Source organism: Vicia villosa, linkage group LG3 (genome assembly GCF_029867415.1).
Source record: "Vicia villosa cultivar HV-30 ecotype Madison, WI linkage group LG3, Vvil1.0, whole genome shotgun sequence".
Taxonomy (NCBI): Eukaryota; Viridiplantae; Streptophyta; class Magnoliopsida; order Fabales; family Fabaceae; genus Vicia; species Vicia villosa.
The window spans coordinates 160,747,872-160,764,885 of NC_081182.1; the positions used below are offsets into that span (position 1 = coordinate 160,747,872).

A 17,014-nucleotide genomic window follows, 5' to 3' on the forward strand; every position below is an offset into this window, starting at 1 on the left:
TATGAATGCTTGCTATGTCAATCTCTAGGTTTTAGCAAGTTAATCCTTAATGCATAAATGAGAATCTGTGAATGCTTTCTATGTCAATCTCTAGGTTTTACCAAGTTAATTATCTATATTTTTCCCCAACTCTATTGGACGGATCCCAAACAGAGTTCGGACCCGCATTCCTTACCTACTAGGTCATGGTAAGAAAGCATAATTAAGGATCTTCGAACACTTTCTATGTCAATATCTAGGTTTTAGCAAGTTATTTATCTATGCCTATTTGTCGGACACATTTTGGGGTCTTCCATTATTTAATAAATCTCCGATCTGAAACGTGTGAGACCTGCATATTCTCACGCCCTTCAATTGAATAGTAATTAAATATGGGCAGCTGTCATACCCCAAATTTGCGCCACCCTTCATAATTATTAAGCAATATTTTTATTTCGAATAAACATAGTGGTCTAGTGGGTAATGAAGGAAGTGTAAAGGAGTGTAAGTGTGACAGAACTGAGTTCGAATCCCATGTCTGTCTTTTTCTTACGTTTTTGTTATTTTCTTAATTGTTACTATAACTACTAATTATTTTTACCATTCAAATTATATTTATATTTAGGTTGTAGATATTATTAATAGTAGTATTAACATTTTAATTGGTAGTGTATTTTATTTTATCATTTACACTAATAATTTTATGATAAATTTATTTATTTTATTGTTACTAAGTTTTAGATAAAATTTATGTTTTTGGATGTACTTTATTGTTAGTAGGTTTTTAGAATAATATTATTGTTTAGTATGATCATTATTTAAAACTTCACCTTATTATTTATTATTTAGCATTTGTTTTTATTATTATTATTATAATTACTTTTTATCATCTATAATATAAGAAAGGAAAATGTCCTGGTTAAGACATATTAACCCTGGTTTAATTATGTGATAAATCTCACTTATGGGGGCAATTTGGGTCCAAAGTAATCATTTGTCAGCCCATTAGCTGGTTTTAGTTACATAATTGGTATCTCGTACCCTATTCATTCATTGCATCCATTATTTAATATTATTCTTATACTTATCAGTTGCATGTGAACCGAAAACTGCAAAAAGGTGTCTCTGCAGAACAGGTGATGAGTGATAGTGTTCCCAATGACCACACTGTTTGCAGATTGTAAGCTTTCTTTCCTGTTCTCTTTCTTCACTTTTCATATCTAGCTTTTAATGGCTAGACCGTTTGAGCCGGTGAAGAACATTAATGATACGAAGGAGCTTTGGAAAGCGGCTGTTTGTATCCATCACAAATGGAGCATTGCTAATAAGAACAAAGAACATTTTGAGTTGGTCGTTGTTGATAAAGATGCAAGCATGTCTATCTGGTTGTTACGTTTACTTCTTCTGTTCATCGTTTTTGTTTTTTTTCCTGCATTTTTTATCAATCTAAACAAACTTAGGGTTCATGGAAACATTGTTTTACCACCTCTGATATTTATACTTTGATTTATTGTATAAACAAACTTAGGGTTTAATGGAAACATTGTTTTACCACCTCTGATTCAAAACTTAAGGTTTATATCTTTTCATATGTGGTTGCTCTTTGAAACTTTGCTCAACTAACATCTTTCTTCATATGTGGTTGCTCTTTTCATATGTGGTTGTTCTTTGAAACTTTGCTCTTTGGTGTTTATATGTTTATTGTTGACTTCTTTCAACTAACATATTATTCTCATACGGTATATCATACAGGGTTGTGACATCCATGTCAAAGTTCCTAATGCTTTTAAACAAGCTTATGATTCACTATTAACTGTTGGCAACACTTATACAATCTCAAACTTCCAAGTCTCTCTTAATGATTTGCTTTTCAAGCCTTCATATCACAAGTTTATGTTGACATTTACTGGTGGTACATCTGTTACAGACAAGAATAAACATCAAATTCCTGCAAAGCCACTTAAATTCACTTCTTTTACTGATATTATGACTAGGAATTGGAAAAAGGATGTTCTAATAGGTATGACCACCTAAACTTCACCTAATTTGATGTACTCAACATATTTCTTATTCTATTATGTTTTGTTTTTTACTTCTCATATGTCATTGGAATGGTGACAGAAATTGGCTACACCCAACTTCAACAAGGGGGCAAGAAACAACAGATCAATCTATTGTTGAAGGATTTGTCGTATGTGTTTAATTATGTAACTTCTTGTGACAATTTTGTTGTTATTCCTTATACTAAGATTCTCCTATTCTTGTATTTTTTTAGGGACAACATTTTGAATTGCACTTTGTGGGAAGGATATGCAGTGCAGTTCCATGATTTCAGTAAAAATAGAAAGGACACAACTCCACTCATTATTGTTTTGCAATATGCAAAAGTCAAGGAAGAAGGTGTTATTTTATTATATTGCAGAACATATTTAACTTAGTGTTTATTTATAGATTTACTTTACAATAATAATAACTTTAATTTACCATTTCTCCTTTAGGAAAGTATCTATTATGTGTTTCTAACACTTTCAACATTACAAAGTTGCATATCAATGATGACTTACCTCAGATTAAAGATTTTATTGGAAGGTTTCTTTTTTTCCACCATTTCTCCTGTATGATTAACTTCAATTCTCCTGTATTATTGATTTCTTTTTTATTTTATTTTTAGCCTACCAAAATCCACTGAGGCAGAATCTTCAAGTCAGGCTTTGAGTTTGCAGTCCCAGACTTTGTATCAATACTCAACTTCTTCTCAACACACTCTTTATGATAAACTAATGTATAAGGCAACTGTACTTCCTTTGGCTGATATTGTAAAACTCAGGGAGGTATTAACTTCTTTTTATCTAATTATTCCTTTTACTGGACCTATGTTGTTAACAAATTTCATTGTCTATCGTTTCATTTTCAGATAACTCAATGTGTTACCGTCGCAACAGTCACCAAACAGAGAGCTGCTCAAGGTGGATGGTATTATCAAGCTTGTCATCAGTGTCCTAGGGTTGCCAAAGGTAATGAACCACTTTCTGAATGTGGTCTTCGCCACAAAACTGAAACAGCCATTTACAGGTAACATTATACCTATTTCATGACTTTTTCATTTTGGTACCTTATTGCATACTCACCACCTAAAATTGTTACAGGTATAAAATTTTAATTGAAGTTTTTAATGATGGAACAAAAGCTACATTTGTTATATGGGACCGTGAGGATTTTCAACTTTTGAAGGTCACTGCTGCTCAAATACGCACTCTAACTTGCTTGAGGTCTCATCCTACCATTTTATCTTGACCTTTAACATCATTGACTTGGATTATCTGTGAAACTCTTTACTGACATCTTTCATTCTTATAAAAGGCTGGTATTATCGACCCTCTTGAGTTCCCCTTAGCACTTGATGCTTTAGTTGGAATTACCATGGTTTTCAAAGTCAAATGGCAACCTGACTGGGAAAATGTGTCTGTTATGTCTATCTTTGAAGATGACATTGTTAAAAAGGATATACTGCGTTCATTTGGACAGGAATTGGTACGTGTCTTTTGGTGGTTGATATATATATATATATATATATATATATATATATATTAATGTATACACTTCTAACATTCTTGGCTTTTTGATTAGCCTAATTCCCAGATCATGCTAACTCCTAATCTAACACAGGTATGTTCAACAACGCCTTTTTAAATATCCCATTTCTCATTTATATTTAATCCTTCTTTCCTTTAAAAAATGACTATTTTCTTTTATATTTTTCAAGAACAATGAGAGTGTTGTTGAGGCTTCGCATTTGGATGATTGGGACATCATTCTGGTAATGGTTTATTTCCAATTGTGTTGTGTCTACGTTATACCAATGATTCCCTTCTTTAATATGTATATGTTTGTATTATACCAATGACTTCCACTTCTGCTATATACCAATGGTTCATTTGTTCTTCTTATCAGGAAACCGATGTTACGTCAAATGCATTGTCGGACCCTGTTACACCAACATCAGCTGCCAAATGGATTGCTCCACATGAATCACTTGACATTACTCCTTTATCTGAGACGTGTGAAGGACAAGAGTCTTCCACAAAGATGAAAAAACATATCAAACTGTAGAATTAGCATACTTTTCATTAATATCAATCATCACAAGTGAAAACTATCTTTTGTAATATGATTAAGTTACCAATTCTGAGAATTTTAGTTTTCACAAAACACTAAACAGCAATGGTTGTAAAATATTATACTTCTTGCTTATTTTGCTATAACTAATTCCCTATATCCATACTCTATATTTATCATCTTGCTATTTAAAATTTCCAGCTCATTTAATCAAGAAATTATAAGTATTTACCTTATCCATATTCTTATGTATGTTTTCCTATTAAATCAAAACTTTTTAAAAAATTCAATAAGTTATAATGGCTGATGTATAATTCCATTTCTCATTTTCTTTTGTTACCCAAATTAAATTATATTGCCAACAGTACTACTCAATTTAGCAGAATTGTATACACATTGAATGAAAATATAATTACTAACTCATATCCATCTTACATATAACAACATTGGGTTTTTTATCTTAACTACCCAAATTATATTATAGTACAACACTATGCATTTACTTCTCCCAATGTATACGTCAAATGATGCAAATATACAGCCTATTTTTTTCTTCACCTATCCAAAAGTTGTACATTTAAGCACAATCTATTTTGCATATACCAAAGCTCGTGAGTAGATGTACTCTTTGTATTCCCAATGCAGCTTTCTTGAGTATCATAGCCACATATAAATAATAGAACCTGGCCCCACTTATCTTATTTGATTTTTTTATCGAGCTTAAGCCCCCACTTTTCACATTTTATACTTCTTATCTATTATGCATAGATTTGGTACCTTATTAACAATAGAAACTGGCACAAGCACTTTCCCTTATCACACTTTTTTATTTTTTCCCAAAGCAGTTTTTTAAATGTCAACTATTATTTTCTAATTTGTTTTCCCGCCTCTGGACCCCACTAACCAAATAACTATGTTTTCGAAAGTTTAAATTTCATCTTCCATTTTTCAAACAACCGCCAACACTCAACCCTTCTTCTCATTCATCATTCCAATGGCACCACCACTATGGATTCAACTATGTTTCACATCTAAATAACAAGAAAAACTTCTTCTGCATTTTTTCCTTCACAATAACAATCAATATTTGGCTGGTTTGCATTATCAACATTGCCTTTATTCCCATTATTAACATGGATTCCATTTTGTATCCTTATAAGTTATTTCTTCCAACCTTACTTGGTTTGTTGTTTTAAACTCAAAGACAACAACCTTCTAACAACATCATTGGGAACAAATTTTTTTAAAAATCATATTCTTACAATATCATTTTCACATATTTTTCAGCTTGCAGTAACAACCTTGGCATAAATGGAACCTGGACATTTTACCAAGGAACAAACCCCAACTTTTCTGGCTAGGAAGAGAAGAAGACTCACCTTGATGACAAAGAAGAACATCTCTACCAATGTTAATTCCTCTCAACCGTCTCATCAGCATCTCACACCAATTCCAAATTTGGTAACATTTCAAAATACTATCATTACACCTCCTACATCAACCCAAGACCAATTTCCTATTTCAACTACCCATCGAATAAGAAACATCCTGCTTATAAATCAAACATTTACTACCATTCCAACTATGCCTTCCATGGAACATACACCTTTTTATACAACTACATCAAAATCTTGTCATACAGCTTCTTCAAGCCGTCCTCTGAAAAAAAGTAACACTCTTAAGACACCCATTTTTTCTCTTCCACTAAGACAAAATCTTATAAACAACTTCAATAAAACCATTCCTCCTCATAAACCAATTTTTAATGCACCTACCAACCTTCAGACAAAACCCTAAACTATGTTGTCCCACAGCCCACATTCTCAATTTTATACAACCTTGGGTGCTGCTGTTTACTCAAGCGATGATTCTTGCAGCCAAACTGATTGGGACAATGCTATGGATCCCAATTCTGATTCGGATGAAGGTCAACATGAAGTTCCTTTAGTAAATTGCCATGATGAAGGTCTATTTTTATTAGCAGCCCCATCTTTATATAGTTCATGTTAATTTTTATGTGGATTGATTTTTTTAACAATTTTTCCCTTTCCCCAAATATAGTCTACTCTGATATTGGAGATCCTGTATGGGAGTGCAAACACTGTGGTGCCTATATGTGGCATCAGGAGCGTAAAGGGAAGTCAAGGCATACAACTATTCCAAAGTTCATTTTATGTTGTAAGGGAGGAAAAATTGTTGTGCCATTATTGGTAACACCACCACCAGTTCTTAACACTCTTCTGTTTGATCCCAATTTGAAAGATGCAAATAATTTCCAACACAACATACGAACCTACAACACAATGTTTTCATTTACATCCCCTGGAGTGAAGTTTGACACTTCCACCAACGAAGGCGTAGGTCCTTCAACATTGCGATTGCATGGACAAACTTGCCACAGAATCGGAAGTTTGCTTCCTGAAGAAGGATAACTACCAAAATATGCTCAACTATATATTTTTGATACGGACAATGAAGTTGACAACAAAATCAAATGTTTCAAGTTTTGTTTTATCCTTCTCTCATTAATTTTCTTTACATTGCACACTATTTTTATAGATTAACATAGTATATTTCTCATCACATGGACAGCAAAAATGTTGACAGGTCTATTGTAACTAAGTTAAAGTTGATGTTAGATGAATATAATCCTCATGCCAAAGCTTTTAGAATGGCAAGGGATATGATGAAACAAATAGGTTTCCAAGATCTGAAACTGAAACTTATTTCGGAAAGATCTTCAGATGGCCGTGTCTATAACGATCCGACTGTATTAGAAGTTGATGCTTTTATCGTTGGGGACGTAGACACCGCATCTAAGAGAGACATCATTGTTTAACACTGTGATGGTCATCTACAATGGATAGATGAGTTTCATTCAGCTTATCTAGCCTATCAATATCCCATGATATTTCCATATGGAGAAGATGGATACAAAGATAATATACTACACAAGTATAAACATGAAAAGCAAGTTACAAAGAAAAATCGTCAAGCTATCAAAGATTGGTTATGTTTCCGATTGCAAGAACGCAGAAATGAGGCTAAGACACTTCTGCATTCAAGGAGACTCTATCAGCAGTTTTTAGTGGATGGATATACAATGATGGAATCAGAACTTCTTAACTGGTTGAGAAAAAATCAATCCAAGCTAAGAGTTGGGAAATATACAAGGCTTAATGAACAAAGTGAAAACACTCCGCAGCAGGCACATTATAAAACTCGCAGAAGAGTTGTCTTACCATCCTCATTTATAGGTAGCAAGAGATACATAGATCAATTGTATTTTGATGGAATGGCTATTTCCAGTGCAATTGGTTTCCCTGATTTATTTTTAACTTTTACCTGCAATCCTAAATGGCCTGAGATTACATGGCACCTATCCAAAAGGAATTTAAACCCAGCAGATCACCCGGAGATAGTTTCAAAGGTCTTCAAAATGAAGTTTGACGAACTAATGGTTGACATAACAAAGAGACATGTGTCGCGGCCGGCAAAATTAACAGAGTCGCCATCGATATTTATTTGTTCCTAAAGAACGGGTAAAACGTCGAATAAAACCTATAACGAAAAGGGAATGGTCATTGTAACCATATCAGGTTCGGGAGTCGGTTACTCGAGGGGAAGGTATTAGCACCCCTCGCGTCCGTTGTACTCAACGGGACCCATTTAGTTTAATGTTGTGCTCGAGTACTATCATAAAATGTTTGCAATCTTCTACTTAGGAAAGAAAAAAAGTTTTTATTTTATTGGGCTCGCCAAGACGTCGTGTCTTGTGCCTACGTATTCCCTCGTGCAATGGGAAAGTCAGAGCTCCGTAGTTCGGGGTAGAAAAACCACGGGTTTGTTGGTTGATTTTAGAAGAATGATGCGTTAGACATTTCGAACGTTTGAACTCTGACTTGTTTGCTCGTCTGAGAGGCTAAGTCTATGTGTTCGTTCTTTGTGTTGAAATGGCTAAGGCACATTCATTTTGAAAAGGTTTTTGGAAAGTCACACAAGGGCAAAAAAGAAGTTTGAGGAGTTTAAGTTGTTTTTTATGTGGGTGACAAGTATTGGATCACAAGTCTAGAACAACAAATGATCCAGTTACTAGGAATCGGAGGAACAAAATATGTTCAACCAATTGTTTTCATCCAAAAAAGTTTTCTTTATTAAAATGGTGAGGTGAAACAAGGTTCACTTGTTACAGTTTCTTGTGCATGGAGGACAAATATTAAATCATAAGTCTAAAACAACCAACGGTCTAATATGGAATTGGAGGAACAGATGGTGTTCAACCAATCGTTTTTCATCCCAAGTTTATTAAAAATATTTTAAAGAAAAGGGGCCACTCGATGTTGGATCGAGGTTTAAGAATTAATTATGAAAATGTTTTAATGAGATAAGATTGATGGCAATGCAAAAGCGATCGACTAACAAGTTAGAGTACGGTTTAAGATATAGACCAAAAAATGCATTAAAGTTCGGTTTTTGTTTCAATCAAATAATAACAAGCTACCAAATAAATAAACTTAAAAAAAAACTATAAAATTATTACCTAAATCTATTTCTAACAAGACAGATTTATAAACTTAATTATTTGAAATTAATTAGAATCACGTTAATCAAATAATTAAAGTAACTAATTCTAACTAATAATACTAATTGATATATTTTTAACAAAAGAATGGTAGTTCTGTTCAAAAAAAAAAACAAAAGAATGGTAGTTAAGCTTATATAGATGAATCGTGAATCTGTCAAAATTCAAATCCTCTTCTTTCACTTGCTAGCCTTTCTCTCTCCTCTCTATTCTCTCTCTCACATAAAACTCGTTGGGAAACAGGCCGACCGTCGCGCCGGAAATCTCCCTACGGTGGCGACAGCGCCGGTCTACGGCCGACTATCAAAATTCGACACCCTCCCCACTAATTCCTATCTTCTAAACCCAAATATGGCATCAGATTCTCCTGATTTCAAGCTTAAACCCTTCAAATCAGACTAAACTTTGAACCCTAAATTTCAAAAAAAATCCTAAATCGAACGCTATTCCTGAAGCTAATTAGCAAATCATATTGGATCTACGATTATACACGCAGTTACACACGACATGGCATGGAAAAAAACGTGAAGAGAATGATTCAAAGTACCTGGTTCGACGGCGCCGGCGAGCCCCTTCGGTGAGTTTCTTTTGCTCTTTTTGTTTTTGCTAATCTGCTTCTCTTTCTCTTCTGCGAATCCTTCTGCCGTTAGTAGTTGTATTGTAGCTTTCGGAAATTATCGGTACGCAGGGGCTGAGCTCTGAGCAATTCGGAGCTTCAGAGTGAAGCCTCAATTACTCGGTAGTGAGAGCTTTAAGTGAATAGGTTTTTGGGGGATTTCTTTTGAGTGCTATGTATCTGTGAGCCAACTTTCTTTCGTGCCCGATGAATGAGTTAGAGTAACTTATATATAGTGAAGGTTTAGACTTGTACGTGTGATAGGTTTAGAGAAAATTTAGGGAGTAATTTGACTCAGAAATCAGGAGTTGAGGGTGGAATGAGTGAATTTAGGGAGTTCAGTTTTGACTGAGGAAACTGAATGAATCGTGACTTGGACGAGTAGTGATGCCTTGAGATTTTTCAGGAGTTGAGAGTCTGACTTGAGAAACCGTGGAAAAAACCATGGAGTGATGTGGCTAAGGGTCCCTATTTTCCAGGCTTTTTGAGTGTGAATCGTGGCTGTAAAATTCAAATCTTTCTGATACGCATTTTGTGTGATTTTTCTAACGGACACATGCTTGATGAGGCATTTTTTTGAATTACAAACTTCTGTTTCTTTTGAAACTTTGATAACTGGTTTATAACTCTAATGTTCTTTTCCTTGAGAATCTTGAACTTTAAGTTCATGGAATACTTTTTTTGTGTCTGTAGCTTGATGTGCAATTTAAGATGGCTGCCCGGTATATCGGCCTTGCGCTTGACACGTTTTTTGTTTACTTAGACCTGAACTTACTAGAATTTCCTTATGCTGGGCAGGTTTGGAACTTTGGAGATGTCATACGGGATGCGCATCCTCGGAACTCTTTCTTTAGATTAACTCAAAGATAGCTACCAATGTTAACCAAATGACTCAAGGAATGTGTAGTGTAACAGCTTATTCAAATTTGTAAGAAATTGATTCAGTGTAGCAAGCTGTAACGAAATTGATTCAAATCTTTATTTTGAAGTCCATGTAGCTCAATGTAACAAGATAATTCAAAGAGTTTGTAATGAAAATTCAATTTCGTATTATTTCCCATGACTTGAACTTGTAATAGAGATTCAAATAGGCATTCCTTTTATCTGTTCACTTTATTGTCACTTTGAATCTAATGGTTGAAAATTGTATCAATGCTTTTGGCCTTGTCTTTGTCATAGCTTCAACCTTACTTTCAAATGCTTCTATTCTCGGTATTTAAATTCTCTTCATCACGTTTCAAATTGTCAAAATTGTTGGTAGCTTCAATTATGTCATTGTATATAGCTTTTCCATTGAAGAACCAAATTGAAAATGGATTTGTATCATAACTTTTTCTTGTCACCTTAGGAATTACCACGTATGCCCTTATTGTTGCTTAAATCACGTGCATGAGAAGTGTTGAATTTGAAAATGCCCCTTTTAGGAACATTAGTCTCCAAATGATTGTAACTAACATTCAAACATTCTTGTAAAGAAACAAGGTTTCCAATTTGGAATGGAATTGTTCCATTAAAACTTTAACTCAAATCATCTCAAAAAAAAGATCTTGGTTTCTTATCAAAGAAGCTGTCACACTTGAATTTACGCAAAAATGAATGAAAATGAACTCACTGATCCTATGGACTACTCGAGACTCAAAACTAAATGCAAGAAATGAAACAAGGTAGCAACTAATGAATGACTACCAAGTGAATCAAAATTATAGTACTTGCTAAGCTACCCTAATTGCAGCATGCAACAAAACTCAAGTGAACTCTAACTCTCAAAGGCGACAAAATCTCAAATTCAAACACCTTAAATGAGAGAGCCATTATATGGTAATGATATGATGAAACTTCGACTATAGGATAAAAGCATGGGCAAAATTAGGGTGTGACAGCTGCCCCTATTTAAACATCTTTAACTAGAGGATTGAAAGAACTATCGTTTTTCAATCCTCATGGTGAAAGATAGTTTAAATATTAAACATACCCAAATTTTGCCCTTCGATGCATTGAATATGATGTGAATGGATTATAAATAGAAAGTCTGATGTAATGAATTAAGAACTACTCTTGATTTCTTATTTATGATATGGAATGAATGCAAATGATAGAGGAACAAATTCAGTAGCTCCTAGTTGAAAATGGACTCCTCAAGGGGATAAGATATCAGATTCAATGCTCTTGACTGGCGTGAATATTTCCAAAGTTGACAGATGATCGCCCTGCCATGTATTGCAAATAGTAGATCGCAACAAACATGAGACAACTCTACTGGGGATAGAAATTTTTTGTTCAGTGCTCTTGACTGACATAGATATCTTTTAATGTTGTTGACAAATCTTCTCCCCGCCGTGAATTATAGACAGTAGATTGTAACAAAACAAGCTTAAATGGTGATGGATTCTCGCCCCTTTGAAGAATTGCAGAAGTGAATTCCAACACATAAAACAGATAAAGAGTAACAGATCCTCGCCCTGTTGGTAATTAATCAACAGTGGACTGTATCAAACATGTGATGACGGGTTAAAATAGATTTAATGTTAACAAAACCTCGCCCCTCTGACGAATTGCAGAAGTGGAATGCGGCAAAACAAATCTTTGATGTTGATAAATCCTCGCCCCTCTAGCGAATTGTAGAAGTGAATTTCAACACATAAAATAGATAAAGAGTAACAGATCCTCGCCCTGTTGGTAATCAATCAACAGTGGATTGTATCAAACATGTGACGACATGTTAAAATAGATTTAATGTTGACAAAACCTCGCCCCTCTGACGAATTGCAGAAGTGGAATGCATCAAAACAAATCTTTGATGTTGATAAATCCTCGCCCCTCTAACGAATTGTAGAAGTGGAATGCACAAAAAACAGTCTTTGATGTTGATAAATCCTCGCCCCTCTAACGAATTGTAGAAGTGAATTTCAACATATAAAACAGATAAATGTTGGCAGATCCTCGCCCTACCAGCATCGACTAATAGTGGATCACCACAAACATGTAAAACATGTTAATATAAGCTTTGATGTTGACAAACCTTGCCCCTCTGACGAATTTGTAGAAGTGGAATGCACCAAAAGCAGTCTTCGATGTTGGTAAATCCTCGCCCCTCTGACGAATTGCAGAAGTGAATTCCAACACGAGAAACATATCCTCTCCTTGATAGCAATTAGCTAATGGTGGACTGTACTAAATGTGCTTTACATTGACCAATCCTCGCTCCCCTGACGAATTGCAGAAGTGGAATGCAATAAAAGCGAATAAAGGTTGACAAATCCTCGCCCTGCTAAAAATTTGGATAACAGTGGATTGCAACAAACATGTAAATAGCTTCACTAGAGAAAACTTTGTTGAAGGTAATATCTTTAGATTGAAATTATCTAAACACCCTTTTGCGGAGATAGATTTTGTTAAAGTGAGAAACTCACTGGGGAAATAAACACACCAGAGGTTTGCTGGGGATTAACTGAGAACAACTCAAGAAATATGATCTATAGAGGGCTCTTGCTACTAAGACTTGCTAGAGTGATTGTTGTCTGAAAGATTCTGAAAAGATCTTGTTGAGAATAACAATGCTGAGGATACTGCTTTGGTAATCCTATTGAAATAGGCTCACTTGGAGAGAAATTAAAGCTTCACTGGAGAAAACTTCAAAAGAAACTCTGTGGGGAAATATCACTGGGGAAACCCGAGCAGATGTTCCGTTGACACAAGAGTTCACTAAGGGAATATTAATCACCTTGCTGGGGAAGAAACTTGATTTGAGAATCGACTCCAATACTGATTGATTTTTGAACAAGAATTCAACTTGTACTGGAGAAAGAACTAAGTCTTCCATTTGAGAAATATTATTCAAAAACCTGATCCTGTTGAGGATAACAACTGAACTCCCTTGAGGTCACTGAACCTTGGTTGAGGTTGTGAATGATATGCTTTGTGCATGATATACTTAAGTGAATTGACATGATGAATGCATGACAACGATTTGTGTGATTATTTATGCAATGATTGATCAATACATGCACGAGTTATTTGATGTGTGACAATTGAGACTTAGACTTTGAAGGGTGAAATGCCATATGAGAACTGACTTTAAAGAAAAATACCACACGAGAATTGGGATTTCAATTAACAGTCAAACCTGACTACCAGGAAAGAACTGTATTTGAATTAATTGTCAGACGAGAACTGACTACCAGACGAGAACTGGATTTAAATTAACAGTCAGACGAGAACTGACTACCAGACGAGAACTGGATTTAAATTAACAGTCATACAAGAACTAACTACCAGACGAGAACTGGATTTAAATTAACAGTCAGACGAGAACTGACTACCAGACGAGAACTGGATTTAAATTAACAGTCAGACGAGAACTGACTACCAGGTGAGAACTGGATTTTAATTAATAGTCAGGCGAGAACTGACAACTATGAAGGAACTGGTAACAAGATTAATTTCCAGACGAGATCTGGATTTGAAAAGAAGACTGTCAGAAGGGAACTGGACTTTGAGGTACCAAACAAGGTTGAATTTTTTACATATGTGTGACTACATGATGCACAAGATGCGATGCATGATATGACGCAAGAGTAATGCTAATGCATGCATGATTGATGACAATGCATGAAGATACTTTGACTATTTGAATAATCAAGAAAAAAAGGTTCTTGCAATAAATTTCTCGTCAAGAGGATGTTGTGATAGCATAATTCCAGACACTCATTTTAAACTCAAAGGTTGCTGATGTATGACAGAAATTCTCTTGAGTAGCTTGAAGGTATAGAGAAGACTTGTTTGTCTGTACTTTACACAATCTACGGGGTCTCTGAGGAATTTTGTCTCGAACGGACATTTATAAACAATGTACAGTAATCTGACATTGAGATGACTTGCCCCAGTATCTTGGATTTTAATGCAGGATGCCCCTTATTAACTTATCCTTAAAGAGATTTTACTGTATCTCGATGTGACTGCCCCAGATTGACTTAACCTTAGAACAACCTGCCCCAAACTGACTGATATTGTGGACGATGCCCCTGAATACATAATTTTCTGGAAGAATTGACTCCATATAACAAAGGCTTCAAATGCTTTGCCCCATATTGGGTCCTTTAAGAATGGTCGAAATCCTTGTTGATTGTTCATTGTTGGAACTTCCTTGATGCTAAGTGCTGACTTGCAGTTAATATTCGTTTAATAAAAATGGTAATTTTAATGCAATGTTTATGCAAATTTCGAAATCAACATCACTATTAAAAGGAAGGCGAAAAGACAATAGTGAATGGATCACTGGTTTTTTCAAAGTGTGAAAGATGAAGTGATAATCAAAACATATGGTTTAACAAATATCTTTAGGAGTCAGGTTAACGCGGACTTGCTGAGTATACTTTTGAAATAAACCTTGCTTCAATTAGGTCTTTTGAAGGTTGTAACGTGGTCTGGTTCACGGTTTACGAAACAAAGGATATAGGCTCAAATTTTGATATTAACCCATCCCATTCTTCGTAATATTCTCCACTCCTATGTTCAGTTAACTAGACACACGCATTCTCCTTCCAAGAGAATTTGCAGATAATGATGTGATGGTTTGAGAACCAATGATCTCTGAGGTGGCAGTCACTATTCTAGCTTTGGAAGTCACACAATCTTGTTCAACGATCTTTATTTTTTTTTGTTTTTGTATCCCTAACTTTTGCCTGGAAAGTTTATTTTGAGCTTTTAGTCCAGCGGGATGCCCTAATTTTTGCCTAAGTCGCTTTTTAAGGGTGTCGACTTAGCGGACTTTTTATTTGATTTTTATCGGAACACCTTGTAGGACATTTGTTCACTTGATTTTTGTTGAAAGAATTGTGACTGACATGTTTTGATGGTTCAAGAGAAATAAATGTTGTAAGCTTTGGGTTTTCTTCTCTAACATTATGTGCGAAGAGAGGAAGCGGTTGGACCTCTTATGGGATATTTTCCCTTGAAATTCGAATGCATAGCCATATTAACTGAACACTTACCCTGCCCCTAGTTAAAATTGTGGGTTTTTCATATAGAAAGAAACTTTAACTACTAGGCTCAAGGGGGTTGACGAGGGATTATCTTCCTTATATCTCCGGTGTTTGGGAAGTTGAAACAATGCCATACATCATCAGCAAAGTTTTATTCGAAAGTATATCTTTAGCAATTTTGGATATTCGTTTTCATCATTCTCCTTCTAATTTTTGCTTAAAAAAAAATTGATAAAGACAAGTGAAATGGGAAAAAACATTTTTTAATTTTATGAATAATGAATATGTATAGAGTGAATACAAATGGATTGATTCAAATGCATGCCCATTTCATTAATATTACCATTTAAGAACAACAAACCTAAAAGCAAACAGTACATTAACAAACAAAGATATTGAAAATGAAAATGATAAAGTTGCCCTAAGGATTATCAGCTTTGAGGATGAGCTCTCCTTCATGATTCTCCGACTTCAAGAGGTGGTTCTTGTAATCTTGGCGCTTACTTGAGTATGGGGTTGCCATTCATCAACAAGTTTCCTCCTTGAAGGGTCAGGTACTTCTGGTCGATCAACTATTGAACTTTGGCTTTGTAGGCATTGCAGTTCTCAATTGAGTGTCCTACTGTCCCGGCGTGATATCCACATTGCGCATTGAAATCGTACTCAGGTGGGAACGATTTCGGTGGCTTAAGAAACTTGGGAACCACCAACGAGCTTCGAACCAAATGTGGTAGAAGTTGACTATAGGTCATAGGAATTGGATCCAAAGGAGAATTCCTTCTTTCTAGATTATTTCGAGGCTCGCACCGATTCTGATATCCACTGCCTTGGGCTTGCTGATTTACATAAGGAACAACTTGGGGTTGTTGGAACTGAGGACCAAAAAGCAGGGGTTGTTGGCATTGAATATCTGCAACATACGGATGTTGACCATAAGATATATGAGGTGGAGCTTGCAGAGCTTCCGAGATTGCATCAGTTTCATCCTCCTCATCCTTTTGGGAATCTCTAGAGGATTCCTTCTCACTAGTATGGCTACTCAAGGCACCTTGGAGTTTTCCGCTTTTGAGACCGCTCTCGATGCGTTCTCCAATTATCATTAGGTCAAAGAAGCCTAATGACGCACAACCGATCATCTTTTCAAAGTATGGATCTTGCAGGGTACCCAAAAACATATCAACCAGCTCCCTATCAAGTATTGGTGGTCGAACACGAGCAGCTAACTCTCTCCATCTCTGAGTGTACTCCTTAAACGACTCGTTACTCTTCTGAGAGAGACTTTTCAATTGTGTACGACTAGGAGCAATATCAGTATTATATTCATAATGCTTCAGGAATGCCATAGCCAAATCTTTCCAGGTGTGTACATCGTTTCTTTTCAGTTGCATATACCATTCTAATGACGCTCCACTGAGACTATCTTGAAAACAATGGATGAGAAACTTGTCATCGTGAGCGTACGCGGTCATCTTCCGAATAAACATCGCCAAATGAGTTTTTGGACAACTAAACCCTTTGTATTTCTCAAAATCTGGCATCTTGAACTTTGGCGGGATTACGATGTCTGACACTAAGCACATGTCAATAGCATCCAGACCATGGGTGTCTTTTCCTTCTAGGGCTCTTATTTGTTCTTCCATGACATGACACATTTGAATAACTTTGGTATCCTGAGGAGCTCTGATGTTAATAATTGGGTTTGTCTGTGCACATTGAGACATTTTAGAAGCATGAGGAGGT

The 17,014-nt window shown here is 35.4% G+C and overlaps 1 protein-coding gene and 1 long non-coding RNA gene across 2 annotated transcripts; both read left to right on the plus strand.

Moving 5' to 3' along the window:
• Positions 1-1,209: 1,209 nt before the first annotated feature.
• LOC131659272 (uncharacterized) lies at positions 1,210-4,089 on the plus strand. The gene is made up of 12 exons (XM_058928484.1): positions 1,210-1,392; positions 1,732-1,999; positions 2,101-2,170; positions 2,255-2,379; positions 2,478-2,568; positions 2,651-2,810; positions 2,894-3,051; positions 3,126-3,210; positions 3,340-3,510; positions 3,607-3,645; positions 3,743-3,796; positions 3,931-4,089. Exons 1-12 carry the CDS (start codon positions 1,210-1,212, stop codon positions 4,087-4,089), a joined length of 1,563 nt encoding a protein of 520 aa, XP_058784467.1.
• Positions 4,090-9,260: 5,171 nt separating this feature from the next.
• Positions 9,261-10,396, plus strand: LOC131656850 (uncharacterized). Its single transcript, XR_009300335.1, has 2 exons — positions 9,261-9,416; positions 10,092-10,396. It is a non-coding gene; the product is annotated as an uncharacterized LOC131656850 (long non-coding RNA).
• The last annotated feature ends 6,618 nt before the right edge of the window (positions 10,397-17,014 follow it).